Source organism: Trachemys scripta, chromosome 3 (assembly GCF_013100865.1).
Source record: "Trachemys scripta elegans isolate TJP31775 chromosome 3, CAS_Tse_1.0, whole genome shotgun sequence".
Lineage (NCBI taxonomy): Eukaryota > Metazoa > Chordata > Testudines > Emydidae > Trachemys > Trachemys scripta.
In genome coordinates, this window is record NC_048300.1 from 115496986 (window position 1) to 115524164 (window position 27179).

The following is a 27179-nucleotide window of genomic DNA, read 5'->3' on the forward strand; positions in this document are numbered from 1 at the left end:
GGCAGTCTTGATCTGTATTTACAAAGAAATTATATTGTACTGCAGTGGTTCTCAAAGCCGGTCTGCCGCTTGTTCAGGGAAAGCCCCTGGCGGGCCAAGCCGGTTTGTTTACCTGCCGCGTCCGTAGGTTCGGCCGATCGCAGCTCCCACTGGCCATGGTTCACCGCTCCAATGGAGGCTGCGAGGAGGCCAGCACATCTCTCGGCCCGCACCACTTCCTGCAGCCCCCGTTGGCCTGGAGCGGCGAACCATGGCCAGTGGGAGCCGCGATCGGCCGCTTCTGCGGACGTGGCAGGTAAACCAGCCTGGCCCGCAGGGCTTTCCCTGAACAAGTGGCGGACCGGCTTTGAGAACCACTGCTGTACTGAATATGTGATCAGTGTTCACTAGTACTTTCTATACTGGGGTGGGCAAACTTTTTGGCATGAGGGCCACATCAGGATATGGAAATTGTATGGCGGGCCATGAATGCTCACGAAATTGGAGGTAAGGGTACGGGAGGAGGTGAGGGCTCTGGCTGGGGATGCGGGCTCTGGGGTGAGCCAGAAATGAGTTCAGGGTGTGAGAGGGGGCTGCAGGTTGGGGACGGGGGTGAGGGCTCTGGTGTGGGGCTGGGGATGAGGGGTTTGGGGTACAGGAGGGGGCTCTAGCCTGGGACTGAGGGGTTCTGAGGGCAGGAGGGGCATCAGGGCTGGGGCAGGGGGTTGCGGTACGGGCAAGGGTTGTGAGGGCTCCAGCTGGGGATGCGGGCTCTGGGGTGGGGCCAAGGATGAGGGGCTTGGGGTACAAGAGGGGACTCTAGGCTGGGATCAAGGGATTTGGAGGGTGGGATTGGGATCAGGGCTATGGCAGGGGATTGGGCGCAGGGGGGCTCAGGGGTGCAGGCTCCGGGCAGCGCTTACTGCAGGCAGCTCCCAGAAGCATGTCCCACCTCCAGCTCCGAGGCGCAGTCAGGTGCCTCTGCATGCTGCCCCGTCCGCAGGCACCGCCCCCGCAGCTCCCACTGGCCACAGTTCCTGGCCAATGGGAGCTGTGGGGGCGGCACCTGCGGACGAGGCAGCGCGCAGAGCCGCCTGGCCACGCGTCCACGTGCTACATAGCAGCCGGAGGGGGGGTCATGCCGGCTGCTTCCTGGGAGCCACGTGGAGCAGGGCAAGCCCCCGACCCCACTCCCCAGCTGGAGTACCGTAGCGGGGTAAACCCCCGACCCCGCTCCCCATCAGGAGCTGAGGGCCGAATTAAATGATCTGACGAGCCAAATGTGGCCCACGGGCCGTAGTTTGCCCACCCCGGTTCTATAACTNCCCCCGACCCCACTCCCCAGCTGGAGTACCGTAGCGGGGTAAACCCCGACCCCGCTCCCCGTCAGGAGCTGAGGGCCGAATTAAATGATCTGATGAGCCAAATGTGGCCCACGGGCCGTAGTTTGCCCACCCCGGTTCTATAACTATCTATCACATGGCTAGAATTTATTTTGCTTTTTGTAATTCTGCTAATTAAACCGGCAAGGTGATGTACTGCCTACATTGTCCTGCGGTTAGAACGGTGAACTAAAACCCAAGAGAACTAGGGTTCATCATAGCGAATCTCCCTAAAAAACATGCAATATGTCAGTAAGAAATTTGCATTTTCATTGACTCTTCACTGACTATTGGGAGTACAGAATTGCACTGACAAGAACTGTGCACCAGCCAAAAGGTTGTGATTTCTGGTTCCAGTGCTCCATTCCAGTGCTTTGGGCCCATTGTAGTCCTAGCGGGAGGATCTTTGGACTGGATGTGGCCCTAGCACTCCATAACATCTTTAGGAGCTATGGAGTGTGGGTCATAGGACCATTTGTAATTCAAGCAGTAATGGAGTGGAGAAAAAAGAGCTGGAGAGGGAGAAAGCAGGGGAACTAGACAGAAGAGGTAACAGATAGAGATCAGGGAAGGGGAGAAGGGGAGTTGCAGATGTTTAAGGATGGATGGCCATTCTAGTAGTTGTAGCTGCAATCCTAAATGTTACATAAATACTTACTAGTACCATTGTCCTAAGGTTAACTCCTCTTCAGAACTAACTACTGTATCAGAGAAAAAACTGACTCACTGGAGAAAGTGAAAATTGAATAGTCTTGATATGTAAACAAGAAACAGGTCAGGCAGCAGTTCAAACTCTTCATGTACTCAGAGCTGTGAGACTTAATTACAGCAGTGTCACAATCAGCAGTTTCCATTTGCAGATGCTTTGGGGAACTTTTTCTTTGGTTTTAGTTCCCATGCATTTCCACTCTCAGGTTTCACTTTAAATTTAATGTTCAAATGAACCCAAAAATCAAAGAGAAACTCTGTCAGAACAAGTTCGAAGTTTAGTCTATCACTTCTGTTTCGTGAATTGGGGAGTGGGTCTCTGTTAAAAGATATGTTAAAATATTTTTATTTTGCAGAGTTTGTTGCATGGCCTTTTGAGGCTTATATATGCTTTAATGTTGATAGAGGGTCAGATGTATTCCTGGTATAACTTTGCTAATATCATTGAGTTTGCTTGACTCGACGAATTTAGTTCCTTTTGTAAATTTGTTCATATCATAAAACCATCACCTTAAAATTTGGCATGCTTGGCAGATTTTGCTCCACAGACCATTACCTGGACTATAATAGATGGGATGTCGTACCAGTAGGTCTGAATTGAGGTGCTTTAGCAGACCTCTGCATTGAAGCTTGCACATTGCCTGCATTCTGTCTTCCTGGCACTAGCTAGTGTATTTAATCCGCCCCTCCCCCTTCACTCAAATGCACACACACATTTTTGAAAAAGACTGAATGTAAATAAATATTCTTCAGGTTTGACGGTAACTGCGGTGAAGGATTCTGGAGAATGGAATTTGGAAGCTGGAGCACTCGTGCTTGCAGATGGAGGTCTTTGTTGTATTGATGAGTTTAATAGCATCAAGGAACATGACAGAACCAGCATACATGAAGCAATGGAGCAACAAACCATCAGTGTAGCTAAGGCAGGGTAAGTGGCATTTAAATGCATGTGATGAAATAACAAAATATCTTTCCCCTGAATTCTGAAATATTAAAATGAATGTTAGATCTAGATTTGCCCCTCTAACCAATTTAAATCTTTCCTATACCGCACTATACATTTTTGTTTTAAAAGATACTCTTAGACTATGAGTCAAAATTTCAAAGGTGGGTGCAATGGACCAATGGATGCATATGAATAAAATACTTTTGGATCCCCTGCATCATCTTTGGAAAATCTGGCCATTGCAGATAAAAAGGGCATGTTAAGAAGAGTGTTTTGGAGAGTGGTGGGCTATGGGGTACTGTGGAGAGTGAGGCATTTTTTAAAATGTGAGTTGCAGTTCAGAAGCCAGGACTGAAAACACCTTTTCCTCCATGAATGGCAAATAATTAGTCAAGCAGCAAAAGAAGAGGGAGCAATTCCCAGGCTGCTTGTTTTTATATGGTGGCCCATCTCATGAAAGAGACTACTGGCCACTAACCCGTGAAGGGAAAATGGTATATGCTACTTCTGAAAACTTGGATTTTTTAATTCTGTGGCAAGTGAAGCTACTGGCCAAATCCTCAGTCTGTCCACAAAGGAGACAGACAGCCTCCCTAATAGAACAGCTGGAGATTTCCCTAAAGTAGCAGAATCTCTGGCTGGCACAGAGCCAGCATAGCCAGTTCTATACCACCCTCTCTCCAGTTCAGATGTGTCAAGGGTGGGAGGAGGTGGGAGGATCACTTTGCATTCCAGTGATCTTGATCCAGCAGAAAGGCTTCAAGGGTGTTGTGGTTGCCTGTGTAAGTTAGAGCAGTCTTGAGGCTCCTCTGAATTACACCAGGGACTGAATTGGCCCATAGCTGTCCTCAGCATTGGGGGGTGGAGGGATACAAAGCTGATTTTAAGCCACCTTTATCCCTGCCTCCTCAGGTCCTGCTATTATCCTATCTTATCCAGAACTTGAGGTTAAGGAGGTAGGTCTTCTTAAAGAGCCTACTCATAAATGAGTTATTTACATAACTAAAATTCGTTAGCTGGTTTATGAGGCAGTAAATTCTTAGCTATGTAGCAAATACCATTGTTTGACAAGACATGCAGACATACTGAAAGAGTGCATTTACCTCAGAATCTGAGGACTGCAGGGTGGTGGAGGAGTTAAATTTGGAGAATGATCTTGCAATTAAGTGACCTTGCTATCTGAGGTGAGGGCACCAATTGATCTCCTTTGTAGATTCTGGTGCCAGCAAACTATGCACACACAAAAAAGTCAAACCTGAATGCCTAAAGTTAGGTTCCTAAACCCTAAATTTAGGTGCTTGCATACAAATGGTCTGGCTTATGAAGACATAGAGCCACTGCACCGGTAATCTGGTCTCCTGTCTTTCATCCAAAACTTTCCTCCCATTCGCTGTCACTGATGAACGTACCACCATTCTCCCTGTCACTGATGCTTGGAACCTGGGAGTCTTTAATTCCTCCCTTTCTCTTTACCTCTAGACTGTGTCCAATATTTTGCTGTTTTTTCCTGCATAACATATATTTGAAATCAATATGTCTAGTCACACACAACTTCCTGTCTAGTCACACACAACTCTTGTCCAGGCCCAAATCATCTCCTGTGTTGATTGCCGTAATCTCCTCCTCTTTGGTATCCTGATATCCACAGCTTCTTGGCCTTTCAAACCAACTCCCTATTTTGAATATCTCCACTGACGCTCCCTTTTCCACACACATCAAATTCAAGCTATTTGCCTCGCGCCTCCCTCCCCCCCCCGCCACACACACAAGGCACTTTACGCTCTGTCTCTCCCTCCTTATTTGCCCCTGCCTTTGTTTAGTTTTTCCTGCACCCCACATCCTCAGCCAATGACAACAACTTTGAGACCCCATTCATCTGTTTCTTCCATAATCATTCCAGGGTTTTTTCCCATATTGCTGTGTGCTGAATGGCCTCTCCTCATTTAAATTCCTCCTCAAGACTTGCTTATTCCACAAATGCTAAGCCAAGTAAGCCACTGATCTCATTCTATTTACAAAAGCGAGCCAACACACCTACTTCACATCTGGTGCACTAACCTTCTCTGAGTTAATGAATCGCTAAACATATTGCCTTGGTCCTGGTTGTGGATTTCTGCTAACCACCACCCTTTTGGTTTAACCCAGGGGTAGGCAATCTATGGCACGCGTGTCGATTTTCAATGGCACTCACACTGCCCGGGTCCTGGCCACCAGTCCAGGGGACTCTGCATTTTAATTTAATTTTAAATTAATCTTCTTAAACATTTTAAAAACCTTATTTACTTTACATACAACAATAGTTTAGTTATATATTATAGACTTATAGAAAGAGACCTTCTAAAAACATTAAAATGTATTACTGGCACGCGAAACCTTAAATTAGAGTGAATAAATGAAGACTTGGCACACCACTTCTGTAAGGTTGCCGACCCCTGGTTTAATCTGTACCCATGTTGGAGCTTACAGCTCAGTTCACAGTTCTTTTCAGCATAACTGCAACTGCCTACTGTGCAGACAGGGAAAATCACCTCAGAAGTGTGCAGGCACAGGTCACTAGGGGCAAGTCCCGCTTTACATTAACCTTACACAGGCACAACTGCCCGTAGCTAATGTAACAAACATAGCAGAGAATAGATCCATATGTTTCTAGCCCAGACTGTTGCCTTCCAAATGTGAATCAAGTATAAAATGATTAATTTCTGTCTAAGCCTGGAAACAGACTGAAAAATATCTGTGAGATAAGGTGGGTGAGATAGCATCTTTTATTGGACCAGCTTCTGTTGGTGGGAGAGACAAGCTTTTGAGCTACACAGAGCTCTTCTTCAGGTCTGGGAAAGGTCCTGAGAGTGTCACACTAAATACAAGATTGAACAGATAGTTAAGCATAGGTAATTAGCACTTTTTCTAAGGGACCATTCAAGGTGAAGTGGCCATCAAGTGGCCTGTAGTCACAGGACAAAAAGGGAGGTTAGTGGGTACAGATTGTTGTAATAAGCCTCCCCCCCAAAAACAAAATCTGTAAATCAAGAACAGACTGCCTCATTCACAAAACTAACCCTCTGAAACCCAATGAACTTAAATTTCAACACTGTTAACCACTTCATTGCAGAAACGTACAGCTAATTACCCTTATCTCACAATCCCAAACTGTTCCATGTCTTCTGGGGTCTTCTGCCAAGCTGCCAAACCTCCAGTATCCCCTCTGACAACGTCTCACAGGTAACTGTGTGTTTGTTGTCAGTGAAAAATCCGTAGCATAATGAACATTACAACTTAGGAGTGGAGTAGAATAGAGTGAAATTCACTTTCAAAATACATAAACCAAGGGTACAGAGTGGCTCATTTCCGTATTTAATTCAATATGGGCAACTCCAACCAGGTACCGTGGCTGCTCCTTTTTGTAATAGTGAAGGTGTGCTGGGGCTCCCTCCCCTGCAGCCCTCTGATCCAAACTGTGGGAGGACTGAAGCGGAGGGGAAACCTTGCTCACCACTGTTGCTTTTTGGGGAAGGGAGGGGGGTGCCCAGTCAACCTAAACAATTACACTCTTCAGAATGGTATTTAACTTAATCCAATGACCTAACACTGAATCTGTTTTCAACTTTTTCTCCATATTTACGTTTTTATGCTATTTTTATATGAGCAGTTTTAATAAAGTAGGGCCATACAATATCCCCAGTATGCCAAGTATCTGCTCATGAGGATGTTGCCTACAACAAATGTGCAAGTCTGAAAGTCTGCCATTACAAGTCCTCTTGTCCTGATGACCTATTCCAGCAGTATGGATAGGAACTCCCCATGTACTTGAACCATGCTAATGACTTGGACTTGCTATGGTTTGGTTCAATCTATTTTGTAAAATGGATCCATGTTTTAACTGGATCCCCTGATATAGTTGATTTTGTTTTGTAGATGGGAACTTAGAACACAGTTTTGCTCTCAGCACACAAAGCTTCAGTCGCTTGCTTTAAAAAGCACTGTATTTACTTAGGAATTTTCAAATAATTATAACATTACATAGAGAAGTTAATGTTGCTTTGTTTATTTAATCTCTTTTTGTACTGGCTGGGAGCCAATGCTCTTTTCTTGTGCTGTATACCGTAAATCGGAAAGCTAAGATTATTGGCTCTAGCCTACATTCAGGTTCTGGACATGAGGTAGCAGCTAGCCTGGAGCCGACTGGAAATAGCTTGGTGATAAACCAAATTTAGAATAACTCTTCTGTTGCCTTAATTGAAAGGATTGTGCTGTGACTACTGGGACAAAAGTGTCCCACTGCAACTAAAAACACAGGAGCCAAGACAACATGATTCAAGGAGAAAATATCTTTTTCAGTGTAGAAAAATATGTAAAACGCTTAGCCATAGGAACAGCATATATATATACACACACATAAACCCTGAATTGAGATATCTGAGCCATTAGCGATTATCTTTGAAAAGTCATGGAAGATGGGGAGATTCCACAGAACTGGAAAAAGGCATATATAGTACTAATCTATAAAAAGGGGAATAAGGACAACCCAGGGAATTACAGACCAGTCAACTTAACTTCAACACCTGAAAAGATTAATTAAGCAATCAATTTGCAGACACCTAGAAGATAATAAGATGATACGTAACAGTCAGCATGGATTTGTCAAGAACAAATTGTGTCAAACCAACAATTCTATGATTCTATGAATGGTGCTATGTAAACATAAAATATGATTATTTATATTTTACTCAAAAATTATTTTCTTTATCCAATGACATGGAATAGTGATGTACATCATCTTTGTCTTTAGCTTAGTGTGCAAGCTGAACACAAGAACCACTATATTGGCAGCAACAAATCCAAAAGGCCAGTATGACCCTAATGAATCAATCTCCATGAACATAGCCCTTGGCAGTCCTCTATTGAGCAGATTTGACCTGGTCTTAGTATTGCTAGATACAAGAAATGAAGACTGGGATCGCATAATTTCTTCTTTCATATTGGAAAACAAAGGTAAGAATAGACTCTTTGAATGTATATAAAGCTTCTTCTCTGCACTGACCTTTCCCAAATCTTCTACAGCCCAGTTTTGGAGTGACCACTTCAGTGACTGAAAGCGTAGTTCAGTTTATTTTCATTTGATCCTTGATTTCATGCACGGTGCCAGTTGTGTTGGTTGTGATGTGGTTGCCTGTCCATTAGGAATAGGACTGAGACCACCAATCCCTGTCACCTAGATCAGTAGTTCTCAACCAAGGGTCCGGGGCCTTCTGGGGGGGCCGCAGGCAGGTTTCAGGGGGTCCCCCAAGCAGGATCAGTATTAGACTTGCTGGGGCCCAAGGCAGAAAGCCTGAGCCCTGCCACCTGGGGCTTAAGCTGAAGACTAGGCAACTTACTTTTGCAGGACGCATGGTGTCCAAGGCAGTTGCCTGGCTTGCTACCCCCTAATGCCAATGCTGACTTTTATATGCAGAAAAAGCGTTTTTGTGGCACAGGTGGGTCATGGAGTTTTTGTAGCATGTTGCAGGAGGCCTCAGAATGAAAAAGATTGAGAACTCCTGACCTAGATTACTAAACACCTGTCAGATGGTGACAACTTTCAATCGGCTGCACTCCATGTCTGCCCCTTCTACCGTGTCCTCCACACCCGCTTCCCTTCCCTTTCCATTTGGCTGATCCCCTACTAAGTAACATACCCTACAAAGTAAAAGTGGAACTAACATGGCATTTGCTGCCCTCATATTGTTCACTCAGCTTGTTTGTTGCCCCTCTTCCTCTACCCTACCTTGTCTATTGAGACAATATTGTCTCTGGATTCCTTGTACTCCCCATGTGTCTATACCATCAGTTGTGTCTCTTGTCTTATACTCAAGACTGTAAGCTCTTTGAGGGAAAGACTGTCTTTTTGTTCTGTGTTTGTACAGTGTCTTGGACAATGAGGTCCAGGTCCATGCCTGGAGTTCTGAGGTGCTACAGTAATAATAAATAAATAAATAAATAAAAAGGCGAGGAAAATCTTCTTGCAGTATCTCCTCCAGTGCACACCTGTGCCACATTTGACACATAGTGATTGGCCCTATAAAATATGTAAGATAGCTAGAGGAGATAATCATATATTTATGTGGCACTTTTCATCTCAAAGATACCTGGATGTTTTACAGACTGAACAAGCTGATAAACAGTGAGCCTGATCTTACTCCCATTTAAATTGATGTGAGTTTTGCTTTTGACTTTACTCGGAGCAGGATTGGATGTTGGAGCCTGGGGTGAAACACAGCAATATTACAAAACAGTTCAGGGCAAGAACTTTCAGCAGAACATGAACAGTTTAAACAGTAGGAAAATTAGGTAGGTCGTGTAGGCATAGATCATGCTGGGCATGAGTAAACTTGCATGTAGCTTAATCTGAGTGCAAGGTTAAAATGTAAACAAGGATGTGACAGGTTGTGGACTGGAGATGGTGTTTTGGGGCTAGGTAAGTGTGAACACCTTGAACTGATAAGCTTGAAATGTCTTAAGGTGAGGACATCAGCAATAAGTCCTTACACAATCTGCAAAGCAGTTGGTTTTTACATGAACCCTGTGATGTCCAAATCAATTCAATTAAAGAAGTATAGATGTTAGGAGCTAGGAAATAGAACCTGAGTGACATGCTGGACAAGGTGTTTTGGATAAGCTGAGTGGAAAAGGTCTCGGAGAGATTCCCAACAGATAGAATGTAATAACCCACTCTGGAATTTGGCCAAATCATAGATGAGCTAAGAGAATGATAGTCCCTTTCTGCTCAAAATGTAATAAAACCTCATTTTACATTCATTCACCTATTTAACAGGAATCTTTAGGAAAGCGTTTTATCTCTGTCATTGTTTTGAAGTTACTGACTGAGCACTTGTTATGCAGGATGCCCAAGCAAATCAGAAAACCTCTGGAGCATGGAAAAGATGAAAACCTACTTTTGTCTGATAAAGAATCTACAGCCAAAATTGTCTGATGAGAGCAACCTGATTCTCGTCCGTTATTACCAGATGCAGCGGCAGAGTGATTGCAGAAACGCTGCCCGAACTACCATTCGCTTATTAGAGAGTTTGATACGCTTAGCAGAAGGTGAGCACGTGGCAGTTTTTGTTTTTCTGCCCAACAATTTTTTTTTAAAATGGACACATTAGAAGTGCAATTATAGTTCATAGGTTAAGTAGTGACCTTCCAGCTAAACTAGGGATGGATGAACCTCCTGCAGTTTTAGCATTAGTGAACCTATAGGTTTTGTGAGGTTTTTAGATATACAAAACTAGTTTGAATTTTAATTTATTATATTCCCCCCCAAAAAAATTTAAACCACTGTAAGATGTTAAGTTAGAGAGAAATGAGCAATGATAATTAAGGACCCAATACTGCAAACACTTGGGACATGATGTCAGTTATCCCAATGAGCCCACAATCACTGGCTCCTTTATAAATCTAATAAAGTTGCATATGTCCATTGTAGCTAATTGTGTAAATATATTTCTAGGCAGAGATTTTTAAGCAAGAAATGTGGATTAATTAATTAGTTAATATTTGCACAGCACTCTAAAAAAGTAAAGGATTACATAAATCACATGGTTTTTACTTAATGCCTGTCTCAGGCTTTATTTCTTTAATTTTGGGTCCAATCTTGCACGTTTCAATCACACCCCACTCCTGCTCACTCTGAAGCCAGAGGGATTATTGCCTGAGGAAGGCATAAGAAAGGTGTAAGAATTTGGCCCTTACTATCTCATAATGTTACTAAAAATAAACATTTCATTTATTTCATTTTAAATACCAAGAATGCAGTCCACATTGTGTACTAACATGCTATGAAATTTCACTTTATTCAATCAACACTGTATTTGAGTTTTAAGAACAAAAAATAAAGGAAGTGTTAAATATCTAGGATAGTGCTCTTTTATCCTTTAAAATGGCTTAACAGTTTTTAAAAATGAATTTAAAAGAACATACAGTAACTTTGTATAACAAATTTCAGCCCAGAGTGATGTTTCATTTTGTCAAAGATGTCTCTTTTATTAGTCAGTTGTTCCTATTTGAATTTCTTTGTGTGTGTGTTGGTGGGGGGGAAGAGGGATTGTTTTTGTTTTGTTTTGTAAACTTTCCTATCATTTAAAGCCTTTATCCTGCAGATACTTTCATGCTATTCGTGCTATAAAGTCTTTTACATAAGTATGCATTTGCATGATTGGGGCCTTAATTAGCACTTTATATTTTCAAAGTGTTATACAAAAGTACAATTTTTCTTGCTTAAAAATAACTGTCCAACAGCATAATTACACAGCCAATCAAAATGGCATAGTATGGAGAATTATTTGTATTATATCCATTCATAAAATTTATTCTATTTTGGGTAATGGTGGTTATGGGAAGCGAAGCAGGAGAAAAAAAATAATATGGAAAAAACACGTTTAAATAACATTAAGGCTGTGACACAGACCAACAAAAGGAAGGAAATGCAAAGTGCAGACTATTGCTTAAATCGTGTCTTTTGTCACACAGAATGAAAGGTTAGCTTTAATTTAAAATTTCCCTCTTTTTGTTAGTTTGTGTTGCTATTAATACATTTGGATAGATAAATATTATTTTATACCACATTTATCATCATGGTATCTGAACACCTTACAGTTGTTTAAATATAGCCTTTTGCTTTTCTTTCTTCCAATTCCTTCAAATTGTCATTGAATCTCTAATCCAGAAGACACACCTCATTTCTAATAAGGGGAGTTAAGTTTTCCCAATTCTGGAGACACTTATGACAGTGAAATCAATGGGACTATTTTTATGCTTAAAGTTAAACACATGCATAAATGTTTTCAGAATCAGGCCTGAATTTGTTAGCATCTGGTTGCTAATACAAACACATGCTTTTCAACTTGAATAACTTTTTTTTTTTTTAATGCTCATTTATTTTTGCTAGCCCATGCTCGATTGATGTTTAGGGACACTGTAACTTTGGAAGATGCTATAACAGTGGTCTCAGTGATGGAATCGTCTATGCAGGTAAGCTTTCTTATAGGAAATGACATGCAGGTAAGCTTTCTTATAGGAAATGACACTACTACAATCCCATGCTATATGATTCAATCCATTTAAGGAGACTACTATGTATAACTGTCTCCATCTCCTTGGAGAACAATCCATTTTGATATTCAGACATTGAAATATAATTGAGTTGAGAAACTGGGTTATTGTAGATGGATGGATGAATGACATTTGTATTTTTTCAGTTAGACATTAGCTATTATATGTGAGAACCAAAAAAAAATTGAGTTTTGAAAAAGTTTTAGAAAGATTAACAGGCGCCAGAGCAGTGTAAAGGCTCTTAGCATAAATGAGAATCAGGCCCAGAACATTTAGTCATCTTCATAGTTTGTCACTCCAAAATTGTAGCCAAAACGTGGTGGTGTTGCTTATATCAAATAGTTCTTTGGGAGAACAAGGTATTGAGAGGTAGCACTGCATCGGGCAGTATTCAAGTATTTGCCTAGGCTCTCCACATTCATATTTGCAACATTCCTCATCTTCCATTTTATCATATTGTCACCATCTTTGCCATCCCAGCTCTCACTCCATTTTGAGTACATCATTGGTTTTGTTTGAAGTCAGTCCCTGGGGGGGGGGGGGGGGGGGGTTGTTCTAAAGGAACCAGATTCTTCCAGAACATCAGCATTTCCTGCCATTTTGTTACTCTGTAGCCTTCCACATTGGGATTTTGGGGTAAGGCATTTTCAGGAGCGAAGCTCTTTTTGGACTTCAGTCTCATGTGTGGTTGAATGGGTCCAAACAGTGGATGTCTTGACACATGCACCTGTTTTTGTTTCTCCTTTTTTCTGAAGACATCTCATCTTACAAATATTGGTGAAATTCATGTAAGGCAATATAATGACAGCATGGGAGTTGGTTTCAAAGTGCCTGTGATGATCCTACAGGATTGACTGAGTTCAATATCAGTTTTGTGTGCATGGCCCATATGGCTGTACAGTATTCTGCAGTCTAGTAACACAGACTGAGATGGAGTGTTTTTGGAACATCTCCCCATTTTGTGCTGGCCAGTTTCTGGAGTATACAGTATTAGGAGTTCACTTTCTTTTTCAGCTTCTTTACGTTCTCTTTGAATGTCAATATTCAGTCTAATGTGACCCAAGATACACCAGATATTCATAGTGCTCAAGGATTGTACCATCCCACAATATCTGGAAGTTTTACTTGACCTGATGGTATTTCAGGTGGAAGGTGCACACTTGTGTCTTGCTGGAGTTGGCATTTAGGAACCATGTGCAATAGTACTTTCAAGGCACACTCAGGGAGCCAGTTAAAATGCGCTCAGTATCCTCAAATCTTTCTGATTGAGTGGCAATTCAAAGAGCATCAGCATAAATGAATCTTTGCACATGAGGGGATTCTGCTTGGTCATTTGTGTAGACATTAAACAGCAAGGGTGATAGCACTGAATTGTGGGGTAATCTTCTCTGCTGAGTACATCATCAGCTCTTCTGACCACCCATCTCGACAAAGAAACACTGATTTTCAAGCAGGGAGAAGATGATGTGGACCCTCTTGCTATTTCTCAAAATTCTTGCCTATTTCACTAAAAGTGCATAATAGTTCACAGTGTTTAGTTCGGATAGGAGATGAATGAGAAGGGAACACAATAAAATTTTGCAAAATAATGAATGGTATAGAGAATGTAACTGGGCACTCCTATTTATCATTTCTCATAATACAAAATCAAGGGGACATTCAATTAAAATGAAAGGCAACAGACTTAAAACCAATAAAAGGAAATATTTTTTATACAATGCATAACTAACCCCTGGAACTCATTGTCAAAAGATATTATTCAGGCCAACAACTTACACTAGATAGGATATTTGCTGAAGGAATATGAATCCTTAGGATTCAGGGCATAATCTAGCTACTAACAGAAGCTAGGAAGAAACATCCCCTAGGAGCAGGTTATCCCCAAATTATCCGTGAGGGGTTTTTATCACCTTCATCTGAAGTATGTGGTACTGGCTCTATCCGAGACTGTCTCTTGCACCATTGGTCTGATCTAATATTACATTTCCCATTTTCTTGTACAGGTTGGTATCTCATGACTATGAGAAACCATATATGCAAATGATGATACATTTTATATAGCACATTTCAAGCAGAAGGACCTCAAAGTATTTTCATAGAATCATAGGACTGGAAGGAACCTCCCGAGGTCTTCTAGTCTAGTTCCCTGCACTCAAGGCAGGACTAAGTATTACCTAGACCAGGGGTTGGCAACATTTGGCACGCGGCTCGCCAGGGTAAGCACCCTGGCTGGCCGGGCCAGTTTATTTACCTGCTGACGTGGCAGGTTTGGCCGATCGTGGCCCCCACTCGCCGCGGTTCGCCGTCCCGGGCCAATGGGGGCGGCGCGAAGCGGCGCGGGCGAGGGATGTGCTGGCCGCGGCTTCCTGCCGCCCCCATTGGCCCAGGACGGCGAACCGCGGCCAGTGGGGGCCGCGATCAGCCGAACCTGCCGCGTCAGCAGGTAAATAAACTGGCCCGGCCCGCCAGGGTGCTTACCCTGGCGAGCCGCGTGCCGAACGTTGCCGACCCCTGACCTAGACCATCCCTGGCAGCTCTTTATCTAACCTGCTCTTAAAAAATCTCCAATGACAGAGATTCCACAACCTGTCTAGGCAATTTATTCCAGTGCTTAGGAAGTTAGGAAGTTTTTCCTAATGTCCAACCTAAATTGTCCTTGCTGCAATTTTAACTCATTGCTTCTTGTCCTATCCTCAGTAGTTAAGGAGAACAATTTTTCTCCCTCCTCCTTGTACCAACCTTTTATGTTATTGAAGACTGCTATCATGTCACCCCTCAGTCTTCTCCTGACTAAACAAACCCAGTTTTTTCAATCTTCCCTCATAGGTCATGTTTTCTAGACCTTTAATCATTTTTGTTGCTCTTCTCTGGACTTTCTCCAATTTGTCCACATCTTTCCTGAAATGTGGCATACAGAACTGGACACAGTACTCCAGCTGAGGCTTAATTAGCATGGATTAGAATTATTTCTTGTGTCTTGCTTACAACACTCCTGCTAATACAACCCAGAATGATGTTCGCTTTTTTTGCAACAGTGTTACACTGTTGACTCATATTTAGCTTGTGATCCACTGTGACCCCTAGATCTTTTTCCGTTGTACTCATTCCTAGGCAGTCGTTTCCTAATTTGTATGTGTGCAACTGATTGTTGCTTCCTAAATGGAGTTCTTTGCATTTGTCCGTATTGAACTTCATCCTATTTTCTTCAGACCATTTCTCCCGTTTGTCCAGATCATTTTGTATTTTATTCCTATCCTCCAAAGCACTTGCAACCTCTCCCAGCTTGGTATCATGCACAAACTTTATTAGTGTACTCTCTATGCCATTATCTAAATCATTGATGAAGATATTGAACAGAACCAGACCCAGAACTGATCCCATTTTATAGACTATGGCTGTGATCCTGCTGTCTTTTCTCAGACAAACCTCAAAGAAGTAGATATCCAAAGGCATAAATGGCAGTTAGGTATCTATGACCTGCCTCTGACTTTTAATGTGAGTTAGGTGAGTAATTGCCACTTGTGTCTTTGAAAATGTACCCCACAATTGCTTCAAATGGAATTTTGGTTCTTCAAGAACTACAGAATCTGACCCTATACAGCGTAGAAAGATTACTACAGTCTCTGCTGAAATGCAGCCACTAGTAGGGTTGGAACAGGTCAGATTTTTAGCAGCATGCAGCAACATTACACAAAAGGTAAGTTAAGAAGTGATGTAGAATAACATTTTCAAATGAAACTGCAGTGGGAAGTTAAGGAGACAGGATATAATTAACCAGATTAGAATCTGACAGGATACTGGTTTTAAATCAGTACTGTTAAAAATCCTGCACACGGTTTTGTATATACAAGACCATCTTTAATTACCTCCTTTTTTTTTTTTGCAATTTGATGAAATAACAGACTCAAATTAATATACACATTACACTCAAATTTTCATCCAGTGCAGAAAGGAAGTAAAATTATTGTTTCATAATTGTATATTACTCTTTTATTTATGCATAGCCTTACAGTGTGATTGACTGAGGGGTTCTGAAATGCATAGTTAGCATCTGTCTAGTGGGTGTCAGTGGGAGTTTTGCCTGAAGGATAGAAGGATTGGGCGTGACATTAGCTGGTACGCTCTTCATAATTATCCCAATATGCCGACTATCCACGTACCTCAGGACCACTATGGGGGCCATGTGTTTTCAACCACCTGTGACGTGTGAATTTTCCCTTGTAACAGCTTTTTCTTGAAGGGGATCATTTATTTATTTTTATTAAAAGATTTTAAAAAACAAACAAGAAAAAGTTTATTTTAAGAAAAAATATCCTTCTTGGGGAAAAAAGTAATAAAGAATATACATTGTTTTTTCATTCAGTACTTGAGATGGTTTAAATCTCTCACTCTGTCTCTCTCAGAACTTAGATAGCCCACAGCTCCGTAATACTGAACATCTCTCTCTGTATGCTAATCACTGGAAATGATTAGGGTTGCTTATAATTATAGTAGTATCTTGTTCCCTGCTCCCCTCTTTTGTTTCCCCTTGGTTGACAACAGCATTTGCTACTTACTTTTTCAACCTGTTTTGTTGGGATTTCCTTTAGTTTCTTCACTTTTGTCCATTGAATTTGGTGAGAGACATATAATTTCTCTCAAAAGCCTTCTTATTTTCTCTCCAACTGTCAATTTTTAGAGTGTGGGAGGGTGATGGAAACAAGCAGGTGTTTGAATAATTCTAGAAGGGCTGACGGCTGCCACCTTTCAGCTTTGCAAAGAAGGAATCAAGCCTTGCATTTGTAACTCCTACAATATTATACCCCACTCAGTGCGAAACCAAGGGTCATGGTGTTTAGCTCAGTAGTCATGTATTTCTTCTGGTCCTCTTGAGCAGTTGACTGGCTGGTTGGCCTCTCTCGTTCTCATCTCTTTTTATTTCCTTGTCCTTATCCTTTATTCCACCTTTATTTTTCCCTGTCTGTCTGCCTTCTTGTCCACCTCCTCTTACCTCTCCTTCTTGTTTCATTCTGTTCCCTTGCTCTGTGTCCTCCTGTTGTCTTGCCTGTCCGTCTTTCCATCCCACATTTTACTCTCAGCCTTGATTTATTCCAAAGTTTTCTCTCTGCCCTTCATACTTCTGTCTTTCATTCCATGATTTCCACTCTTTATCCAGCTCCTTCTCCTCTCCCTTGTTTCCGATTTTCCCCTTGTACTTCTCATTTTCAGTCTCCTTTCCCAGCTCCTGCACATCACTGTTCTCCAGTTGTTCGAAGCACAGCTAACTCCTTTGAGTGATTGAGAACCTCTGGTGCTCTGCTTCTTGTTCTGCCTACGTGTGTATCAAGCAAAGAGATAAATGCCAATCAGAAGTGTTGGACGTATGGACTGGCCATGTGGCAGCTGGATGGGCAGCATTCCTTACCCTGCAGATGGCACTCTAGAAAACCAAATATCTTGGAGGCTTGAGCACAAGACCAAGGGATGAAAATTAGCAGGAAGTTACCTTATATTCTGTGACATTCTATTTACTGTTATACAAAAACAAAAAATAACACCAATTCTCTCACACACACACACACACACACACACACACACCCCAACACTACATTAAAAGAACACTTTAAGGTTGCAAAATCAAACACTCAGAAGTTAGGCCTGTGCTGTCTTAACTTGGCCCCCTTGTGCATATGCGTTAGGATACCATCTTTAATTATATGAGTACATGCTATTTTTTCCACCGCACCCATGCCTCATTCAGTATGCAGGCTGGACAGTGCTCACTTAATGAGCAGCTATTCAATATGTTGTTGTATTGTCATTGTTCAGTCTGTGGCCCTAACCCTTATTTACTGCACACTATTCAAACCCTGCTCTGAAGACAAAATTATTAATTTCCTCTTGGGATTTTCCAGGGCATTCATCACTTTAGTATGTTCTGAATGTTTCACAAACATTAATTAATTTTCACAGCACTCCTGTGAGGTGAGAGGGTGGTATTATCCCCATTTTACAGATAGAGAGCTGAGGCACAGAAAGAGTAAAGTCAAAAGTATCCACTATTTTGGGTGCCTAATTTGAGACATCTAAGAGCTGAGTTTTCAGAGTACATGGCATTATTTGGCACTTTATATGTTCAAAGCACAACTCCCAGTGACTTTATTTGCAGCTGTGAGTGCTCAGCACTTCTACAAATCAAACCCCAAACTCTAAAGTTGGACAACTTGAAAATGAGGAACACAAAATTAGTGGCCACCTATGAAAAGTATGGTTTAAATGACTTGCCATGCATCACATACGAACTCTGGCACAGGAAAGGACAGAATCCAGTTCTCCAGGGCAGCATTCAATTGTCTTAACCATGACACCCGCCTTTCTCTTACACGCCTTCGAACTTCTGCAACAAATGAGGCAGAGGTCCTTCAAACAACCGCCTCCTTTACTGCACAACCCTGATTCATCCCGAGAGCAGGTCCATCTTGTGCACGCAGCAAGCAGAGTAATTATTCCAAATAAAGTCACTTTTATTCAAGAGTAGAGTGTCCACATGGGGGAGTTATTATGGAATAGCTAAATTATACTGGAATAGTTATTCGGAATAGCTATGCAGGTCAATTTTCCTCATATAAACAAGCCCTAAACCACAAATCTTCGAACTCCCATTCCTGTGTTTTAACCATTCAACCAGGGTTCCTCTCCTCCTTTAAGGGTACATTTACTCAGGGATAAAAGCCCCATGGCATGGCTGCAGCTGGCCTGTGTTAGTTGACTTGGGCTCAGGGGCTCAGGATACGGGGCTAAAAATTGCTGTGTAGATTTTCAGGTTCAGGCTGGAGCTGGAGCTCTGGGACCCTCCACCCTCACAGGGTCTCAGAGCTCAGGCTCCAGCCTGAGCCCAAAGATCTACACAGCAATTTTTCAGCCCTGTAACCCGAGCCTCGCGAGCCTGAGTCAGCTCACCTGGGCCAGCTGTGGATTTTTTATTCCTGTGTAGACATAACCTAAGTGAAAAAGTTACAATCTCTTCAGTTATAGATGTTACTCACTTAGAATTTTTATAAGGAATTCAGAGGACTTCTTTCCTAATATCCATTTTTATCAACTAAAAATCCCTAATAATAAACTGTCTCTTCAGGCCTCAGATAGATGCTCTTTATATTTTTTGTGTAAACCCCAGTAATAATAATAATAAACGAAGAGTCTGATCTTGCAAACACTTATGCATGTACATAACTTTATCCATGTGAGTTTGTCCCATTGACTTCTATGGAATTACTTGTGTGAGTAAAATTGTTGGGTAAGTATTTGCCACATCAAGTGCTAAAATAGCCAATGGCAGGTTGTAGATAAAACTGTCCTTGGTGTTAAAATCTGATGCTGAGTAACCAAGATGTTTCCATTCTTCTGGTGGCACAGGGAGGTGCACTTCTTGGAGGCATCAATGCACTGCATACCTCATTTCCAGAAAACCCAATGGAGCAGTATCGAATGCAATGTGAACTCATCCTGGAGCGACTGGAGCTGCAGAATCTTCTGCATGAAGAATTCAAAAGACTTGACAGGTGATAATATGAAGATTAGCAAAGAATTCAATAGAGTAAAAGGATTGCTGACAATAACTGTACTAAGAGATTCTAAAAATAGAACCTGACTTAGGAAAGAGACCTTCAGTGGAGTTGAAAAAGCAGGGGATTTTTAAAGTAGCATACTGAGATCATTACAAGATCATTTTTCATTCTGGGATTATTGAATTTATGGAAGGTTAAATAACATTTTAATGATTTTTCAACATACGTCCAGATAAATTTAATCTAATTCCAGTAAGGTCAGAAAGTTGCTCTTTGTGGCTAAATGATTAATTTTATTAACTTTTTGATTCCTGTTTGTTAAAGTACAGCAAGCTTTGCTTTATTTTTTAAAAAAAGATTATTTTATGTTTGTCTGGTTGGGATCCCTTTCTTTGTGATAACGGGGGATAAGTCTGGATCAAAATTATTTTTTTGGGTGATATATTTTTCTTGATACTGAAAATATTTTAGATTCTCACTGGATGGTCAGGAGCTTTTAGCTCATTGGTATAATCTTTGGAGAGTCTATTTGTTCTTAATAATAGAAAACTCCTTTTAACTTATTGAGGTGAGGTAGTAATAATCTAAAGAAAAATAACTTTTGTCTCCTGAACTGACAGCAAGCTCCATAAGAAACACATACTTGTTTTTATTAAAGGAAGATAAAAGAATGTTATTAAAGGAATAAAAGCAGCTGTGAAAATATGAATTTCCCTTGAAAAATGTTCAGCTCTGTTTTATAACACAGAGTAAGTCACGTTCCCAATATGCATTCAGAGCAATAAAAGCAACTGAAATGAAGATGAATGTGATCTGGCTCCAAGAGACCATAGCAAGTTTTAAAGTAGAAAAAAGTTCACATCATTTTGCTACTGCACTTTTTGTTTTTTGGTTGTTGTTTTTTTTTAAGATCCTTTCTACCTTGGAGAAACCACATAATAATTAATAAATGTCTTACACTTATATAGCATCTTCTGTCTCAAAGGATACACAAGCCATATGTGGTACATAGGATTTATTTTATCCACCACTGAAATGCAGTAACTTCTGAGATGGAACATGGCTGTTTATTAGTGCATAAAAATACTGATTTAGGACATGAAGCGAAGAAAAATAGTATCTCCTGTTAAAATGGGGGAGTTTAGGCAGAATACAATTAACCAGATTGATATTTGGCCAGAACACTCCTATTGTTTCGAAATGAGCTATGGGAATGAAAACAACCACCACAAATGGTGAGAACCTGGTTTTACAGAGCATCCAGAAAGCTTCACCCCGAGCACTATAGAGCTTCTTAACATATTTGTTCCATAGTGACTCTGAGGGAAGTGAATCATTTACTGAATCATCAACAACCACTTCTTCGTGCAGCATCTCAATTTTCCGTACCCATCTCTCATCTAAGATTTCACCCTGTTTAGCATGAGATCTGATGAGATCACAGTTCTAAGAAGTGTCACTGCAGGGTGCATCGCTCATAAACACTACAGGCATTTGTGATTCTGTAAACCCATTTTTTAAAAATTGAAATCAAAGACCATCACTCTGGTTAACTTCTAGAACTTGTTGGTATATCGTGATGCAGGGTAATAATCAGGATACGTTATGTATTTACTCTTTAAAACAGTAACCTTTTTGCCTAAATCTAACTGTGTGCGTCACATTGTGAATAACCCAGAAAGAGAATATGCACATGCAGAAAAACAGACTTAAGTAAATAATACTAAATATAAATTACATTGTCAAATGGAATAATCTACATTTTCATACGAAAATCCACTTTTTGTTTGAGCAAAGTACACAGGCAATTTGCAAGAGTGAACCAAATATGGTTGTAAATGCTAGTATTTAATAAGTATGGACCAAATTCTGCCACCCTTACTCATGCTAAGTAATGCATTACTCCATAAATAGTTCTCCTTACGGAGAAAAGCACTCCTTACCATGAATAAGAAGGCCAGATTCTGCTACTTAATGCAGGAATCTGCTGCAGGAGCAAAAGGAGATCAGACATTGCTGCACTAAGGCCAGTGTTATATATGGGACACAGTGATTCTATTCTGCTGCTGCTATATATTAGGAGCAGCAAAGGAGAGAAAGGAAGAAAAATGAAAAATTAACCTACTTGTAAAAATATTTTTTCCTCCTCATCCAACAGATTAAAGAATGAAAATTCATGCCAGTTGCAGTCTGGAGAGACCAGCAAAAATACTACCTATGGATCCTTAAGCGATGATACCTTTGGGCAGTCAGAGCAAATGTCCCAGACAGAACTGTCAGACCAACAAGGGAATAACTGCAAACAGCAAAATTCTTTGGTCAAAGGGAGAAGTAAAACTGATACACCTCTAGAGCCCTCAGCTAGCCAGGGAGCTGGTAAAAACAGAGATACAAATAACCTGAGTAAACACAATGAGAGCAGAGCTGATGGCAGCTTGACCTGGTTTGACAGCATGGTAGATGGCAACATGGATGCTGAAGAAAGTGTTCAGCAATCCCTAATCCCCAAGAGACCTGTAGATAATTTGGCTTTGAAAACACTCAATGACAAATCCTGTTCTAAAGAAAAAAATGGTTCAAGACAAAGCAGAGAAACTGGGATGGGACAGTCACTGGCAACTGTGGACCTCAATGCTACTTTTAGACAGGATGTAGTTTCTGGTATTGATGAGAAAAGGACAAAAGGACATAAAAATCTTTATTCTGAAGCAAATATTAAAGATCCAGCCTCAGAAAATGCTAGTGTGCCTGATTCAGTGGTGACACAACATGTCTCTAAGAAGTGGCAGAGATTGCGCACAGAGAGAGCTCACAATTTTTGTGCAAGTACACAAGACCCCAAAGCAGACACCTTTCCTTCTCCATTGTCTTTCCAGTCAGCAGCTGACCCACGAGTTCCTTCAGGTGACATGAATAATGTTTGTGCAATAGGAAAGAGTAGGAATAATGTGACAGTAGTAGCTGAGAAGCAGATAACTTCCATGAGAAAAAGAAATAAAGACCAAACGGTAAAGGAAGCAATCACAGCAGGTTCCAATGAGCCGGAAATCATTGAGACTGAAGGACCTCCAGTGGCTAAACTAGCTAAATTTTCATTCAGACAAAGGACAAAATTTGTTCATTCTTCTGAAAATAAGAGCAATGCAGAATTGCCTCCCTCACAATCAGAGGCTGTTTTTAAGCCTCACAGGATTTTGAGAACTGTAGCAGAAGAAGAGCAGCCAGAGGAAGAACGTTATCCCCCTGCGAAACACCAGAAAAAGCTAACAATGAGTTTAGGAAACAATAGTTTGGAGAAGAAACCCCTTGATAATAAAAGAAAGGAGCAGCAGCAAAATGAAACCTTACAAAGAGAAATCAAAGAAGCTACAACTGGACACTCAGAGACCAAACAGATCTCAGATATTAGACACCATGCTGTGTTAACGCCAACTGCCGAGAAAAACAGGAAAGGAGAGGAAATGCCTGGTGGCCTGAGCACAAAGAAGGTGTGCTCCAGCACGTTAGCAAAACTAGCCAGGTTTTCCTTCATGTCACCTCCTGAATCAAAATCGGAAAATCCACCGTCACTTAATGTCACCAGCAACAGCAAGGAAAGCCAGGGACTGCCTCTGAAGACCCATTCTGAGAGCACCAGCATCAAAAGAAAGTGTTTTGGACTGGGAAATGCCAGCAATAAAAATGTGGTCACAGGAAAATCTCTCTTCTCAATAACAGATTTAGACGATGCCACATTAGATTTTGATTGGGATGAAGAGATTAGGAAAAACCCAAGGTCATAAACCATACTACCTTTCTCCAGCCCCGATCCACCTGTCATTATCAACATATTACTGGGAAACAATATCACTCATACTAATTATTTTTAACGCTCTCAGGCAGCACCTCAGCTGGCATAAATCAAAATATTTCTTTTAAGTCATTGAAGCTATGTCAATTTACAGCAGCTGAGGATTTGACATACACCATAGTTCAGATGCTAGTTTACCTCTCTAATTGTTTACAAGACTGTTTATAATATCTGTTGACTGTTTCAGTTGACCTGATGTAACTTGAAAACTCATGTGATTTGTGATCCTATTCAGAGTATAGTGGTACCTGCAAATGAAGCAGGGTTAATTGACATTTTTTTCTTAATTCATAAACCACACACAATTCTAATTGATCTTGCATCCCATGTACCATTTATTCCAATCTTTTGAGGACAGTGTTAGCAAGATGGCGAAGCAAAAGCTAACCGTGCAGTTATATTTTGTTCCTCCTTTACATGCCTTCTCCCTTGATGCATTTAGTGATATTGTGATATACCATTATGTTGTGATATGTATTCCTGTGTTATCAATATCAAGAGAATTTTGCTCTGTCTGTGGTTACTGTGGTCCATTGTCCTTTTGATGTGTGGTGTATGCCTGCTTTATTTATTTATTTTGTAAACTAGTAGTATCCACTGGTCCAGGCACTTGTTAATAGGATCTTGCAGCATGCATCTGTCCATGACACAGTGATGACTTGTGCTGAGTACTGGGGTTCTGTATGCATTCTGGGGTCACCAATGTCTATTTTTACCTCAGAATTACACCTCTCTTCTAGAAAATCCCCCTCAAGATAGAGCAGTGGTTTTCAAACTTTTTTTCTGGCGACCCAGTTGAAGAAAATTGTTGATGCCTGCGACCCAACAGAGCTGGGGATGAGGGGTTTGGGATGTGGGAGGGGCTCAGGGCTGGGGCAGAGTGTTGGGGTGGGGGAATGAGGGCTGCGGGGTGGGGCCAGGAATGAGGGATTCAGGGTGTGGGAAGGGACTCTGGGCTGGGGCAGGGTTTGGGGTGCAGGAGGAGATTAGGGTTCTGGGCGGGGGGTGCAGGCTTGGGGCTGTGGCTGGGGATGAGGGTTTGAGGTACAGGAGGGGGCTCTGGGTTTGGGGGGGCTCAGGGCTGGGGCACAGAACTGGGGTGCAGGAGAGGGGCAGGGCTCTGGGATGGGGCCAGGGATGAGGGGTTTAGGGGGCAGAGGCTCAGGACTGGGGTATGGGGTTGGGGCATGGGCTTACCTCAGGCAGCTCTCGGTCAGCAGCGCAGAGGGGGTGCTAAGGTAGGCTGCCTGCCTGCCTGTCCTGGGACTGCGGACCGCACTGTGCCCCAGAAGCAGCCAGCAGCAGGTCTGGCTCCTATGTGGAGGTGCGCAAGCAGGTCCACATGGCTCTCGCCCCCAGGCATCGCCCCTCCCAGCTTCCATTGGCTGGAGTGCTTTGCTTTCTGTATAGCTGTGGCTAGGGTTAAGTCTATTTTCTGTTGTAGCTGTTGTGAAAGATTTTTATCTGTTAACCCAATAAACTGCTTATCTCTGATATTTTCATATTTTGCAATCCCAGAATCACAGTTTTCAGCCAGTACAGGGAGAGCTCTTATAAAACATTCAGCATTTCCCCCAATTTCTTGAATTCTCTGGTGGAAACATGCTCTTTCACAAACCACATTTCTACTAAGTATAAAGTGTGCATCAAACATAGCCAGAGCCCTTTCATAGTTATCTTTGTGACTGTCTTCAGTAAAGTCAAAGGATTTAAAGATATGCTCTGCCTGCTTTCCCATAGAATAAATTAAAGAAGACACCTGTATATCTCCAGTTTTTTGTGGAGTTTGTTTGCAATGTGAAATCTTGCAAACTACGGCTTCCAGTGTGTCCATTCTGAAGGTTTGTCAAAGCTGACGTTCTCTGGAGCATTGAAGATGGCATGTTGATGAGATCCTGTTACCTTTTTGCTTTGTTCCTTCTGTTTGCAACCTTTGTTGCTGTTTTCCTTCTGTTTCTGTTCTTAGTTTACTTCTGGCACCATGTCATGTTCCTGTACCAGAAATGGACTGGCTAGAGAGCTTCCTTCTTAGCAAGATACACACTAGATGTGTTCATCATAAGATCCTTTGAGCTCTATTATAGTGGAGCTATATAAAAACTTCATATAATTGGGGTCATTTAAGCACTCTAAAATCTATGTAATCCATGGGGCAGTGTGTTATGCTGTCAACAGACTTCCAGGCCCACTATTTTTCTACTTTTATTTTTTTCTTTAACTAATGCTTTATTTTGTTATCTCATAGTATCTCCATAATTTTTCGGTACCCAGAGTTCATTCTATATATGCAACCAATTTTTCTATGCTAAATGCAGTCAGGTTTTCATTATGGGAGGAATATAGCACACTGGTTACCTTAAAGATGTTTAAAAGAAAGTCCTAGGGCAGTACATTTGTTTGTAGCAGCAAATGTAGACACCGATCCTGTGAACACTTATGCACATGTGTAATATTACTGGTGTGTAGGTGCACTGAAATCACGTGTGTGTATGTTTGCAGTATCAGAACCTAAATGTGAAAGCTACAGCAGAAGTAGAAAAGAGCAGGTATAACAGAGGTCGGCAACCTCTGGTGCCAAAGACAGCATGCGAGCTGATTTTTAATGGCACGCTGCTGCCTGTCAGGGTCCCGCTCAGACCGCTGCCAAATCCCGGCAGCAGGCTGAGCCGGACCCCAGCAGGCAGCAGCGTGCCATTAAAAGTCCTGCCCGACCCAGCCCGCTCTTCTCCGCCTCCCACCTATCACTCTCCTTGGCAGGGGGCAGGGGGTAGAATCAAGCTTGGTCCTGCTGGCTGCTGCTGTACGGCAGGCTCTGCCGGCCACCAAGCTTCCCCCTCCCCCACCTCTTCCCCCAGTGTGCTGTGTGGAGCCCCGTCTCCTCTCCCTCCCTGCCACCGATGGCCCTTGCGAGGGAGGGAGGAAGAGCAGCCCCAATGTTCTCGCTGCTCAGACCAGTAAGGAGGCAGAGAAGAGGCAGGGGGAAGGAGGGTAGGAGCTGGGCGTATCCCTCCAGCCCCGTGCCGTGAGCTGCTCAGGGGCAGGGGGCTGGGAGCACCCCCCTGATCCCAGCCCACCCCCCCAGGCCTCTGCCCTGACCCCTGCACGTCCTTTGCACCCCAGCCCCCTGCATCCTCCCCAATGACCCCATCTCTGATTCCTGCACTCCACGCATACCCAGCCCCCTCACACCCCATGCCCTGACTCCTGCACCCCCTCACATGCCCCAGCCCTCTGCCCTACACCCCCTTGCACCCCAGCTCCCTGCATCCCCCCATGACCCCATCCCTGACTCCTGCACCCTCCACACATACCCAGCCTCCCCACCCCATGCCCTGACTCCTGCACCCTCACATGCCCTCTGCCCTGACTCCTGCACCCTCCACACATACCCAGCCCCCCACACCTCCTGCCCTGACTCCTGCACTCCCCACACATACCCAGCCCCCCCACACTCCATGCCCCGACTCTTGCACCCCCCACATCCCCACCTCCCACCCTGAGCACCAGGTTGGCAGCGGGCTGAACTGGGCCGGTGGCTGAGACCCCAGTTGGCAAGGGGCCAGCAGACGGAACCCCAGACCGACAGCGGGCTGAGCCGTTTGGCCTGCTGCCTGTCTGGGGTCCCGGCCCCAGGCCCTGCTCAGCCCGCTGCCGGTCTGGGGTTCTGGCTGCCGGCCCCT

The 27179-nt window shown here is 42.7% G+C and overlaps 1 protein-coding gene across 2 annotated transcripts in view; it reads left to right on the plus strand.

The window, feature by feature from the left end:
* The window catches only part of MCM9 (minichromosome maintenance 9 homologous recombination repair factor), a 94250-nt gene extending 70238 nt beyond the window's left edge, over window positions 1-24012 (plus strand). For both annotated transcript variants that reach the window (XM_034765791.1, XM_034765790.1), the window contains exons 8-13: window positions 2823-2997; window positions 7802-8004; window positions 9892-10095; window positions 11939-12021; window positions 19498-19643; window positions 21808-24012. In XM_034765791.1, coding sequence (XP_034621682.1) covers window positions 2823-2997; window positions 7802-8004; window positions 9892-10095; window positions 11939-12021; window positions 19498-19643; window positions 21808-23431 — 2435 coding nt within the window. In that variant the 3' untranslated portion in view covers window positions 23432-24012. The remainder of the gene's footprint in view (window positions 1-2822; window positions 2998-7801; window positions 8005-9891; window positions 10096-11938; window positions 12022-19497; window positions 19644-21807) is intronic.
* The last annotated feature ends 3167 nt before the right edge of the window (window positions 24013-27179 follow it).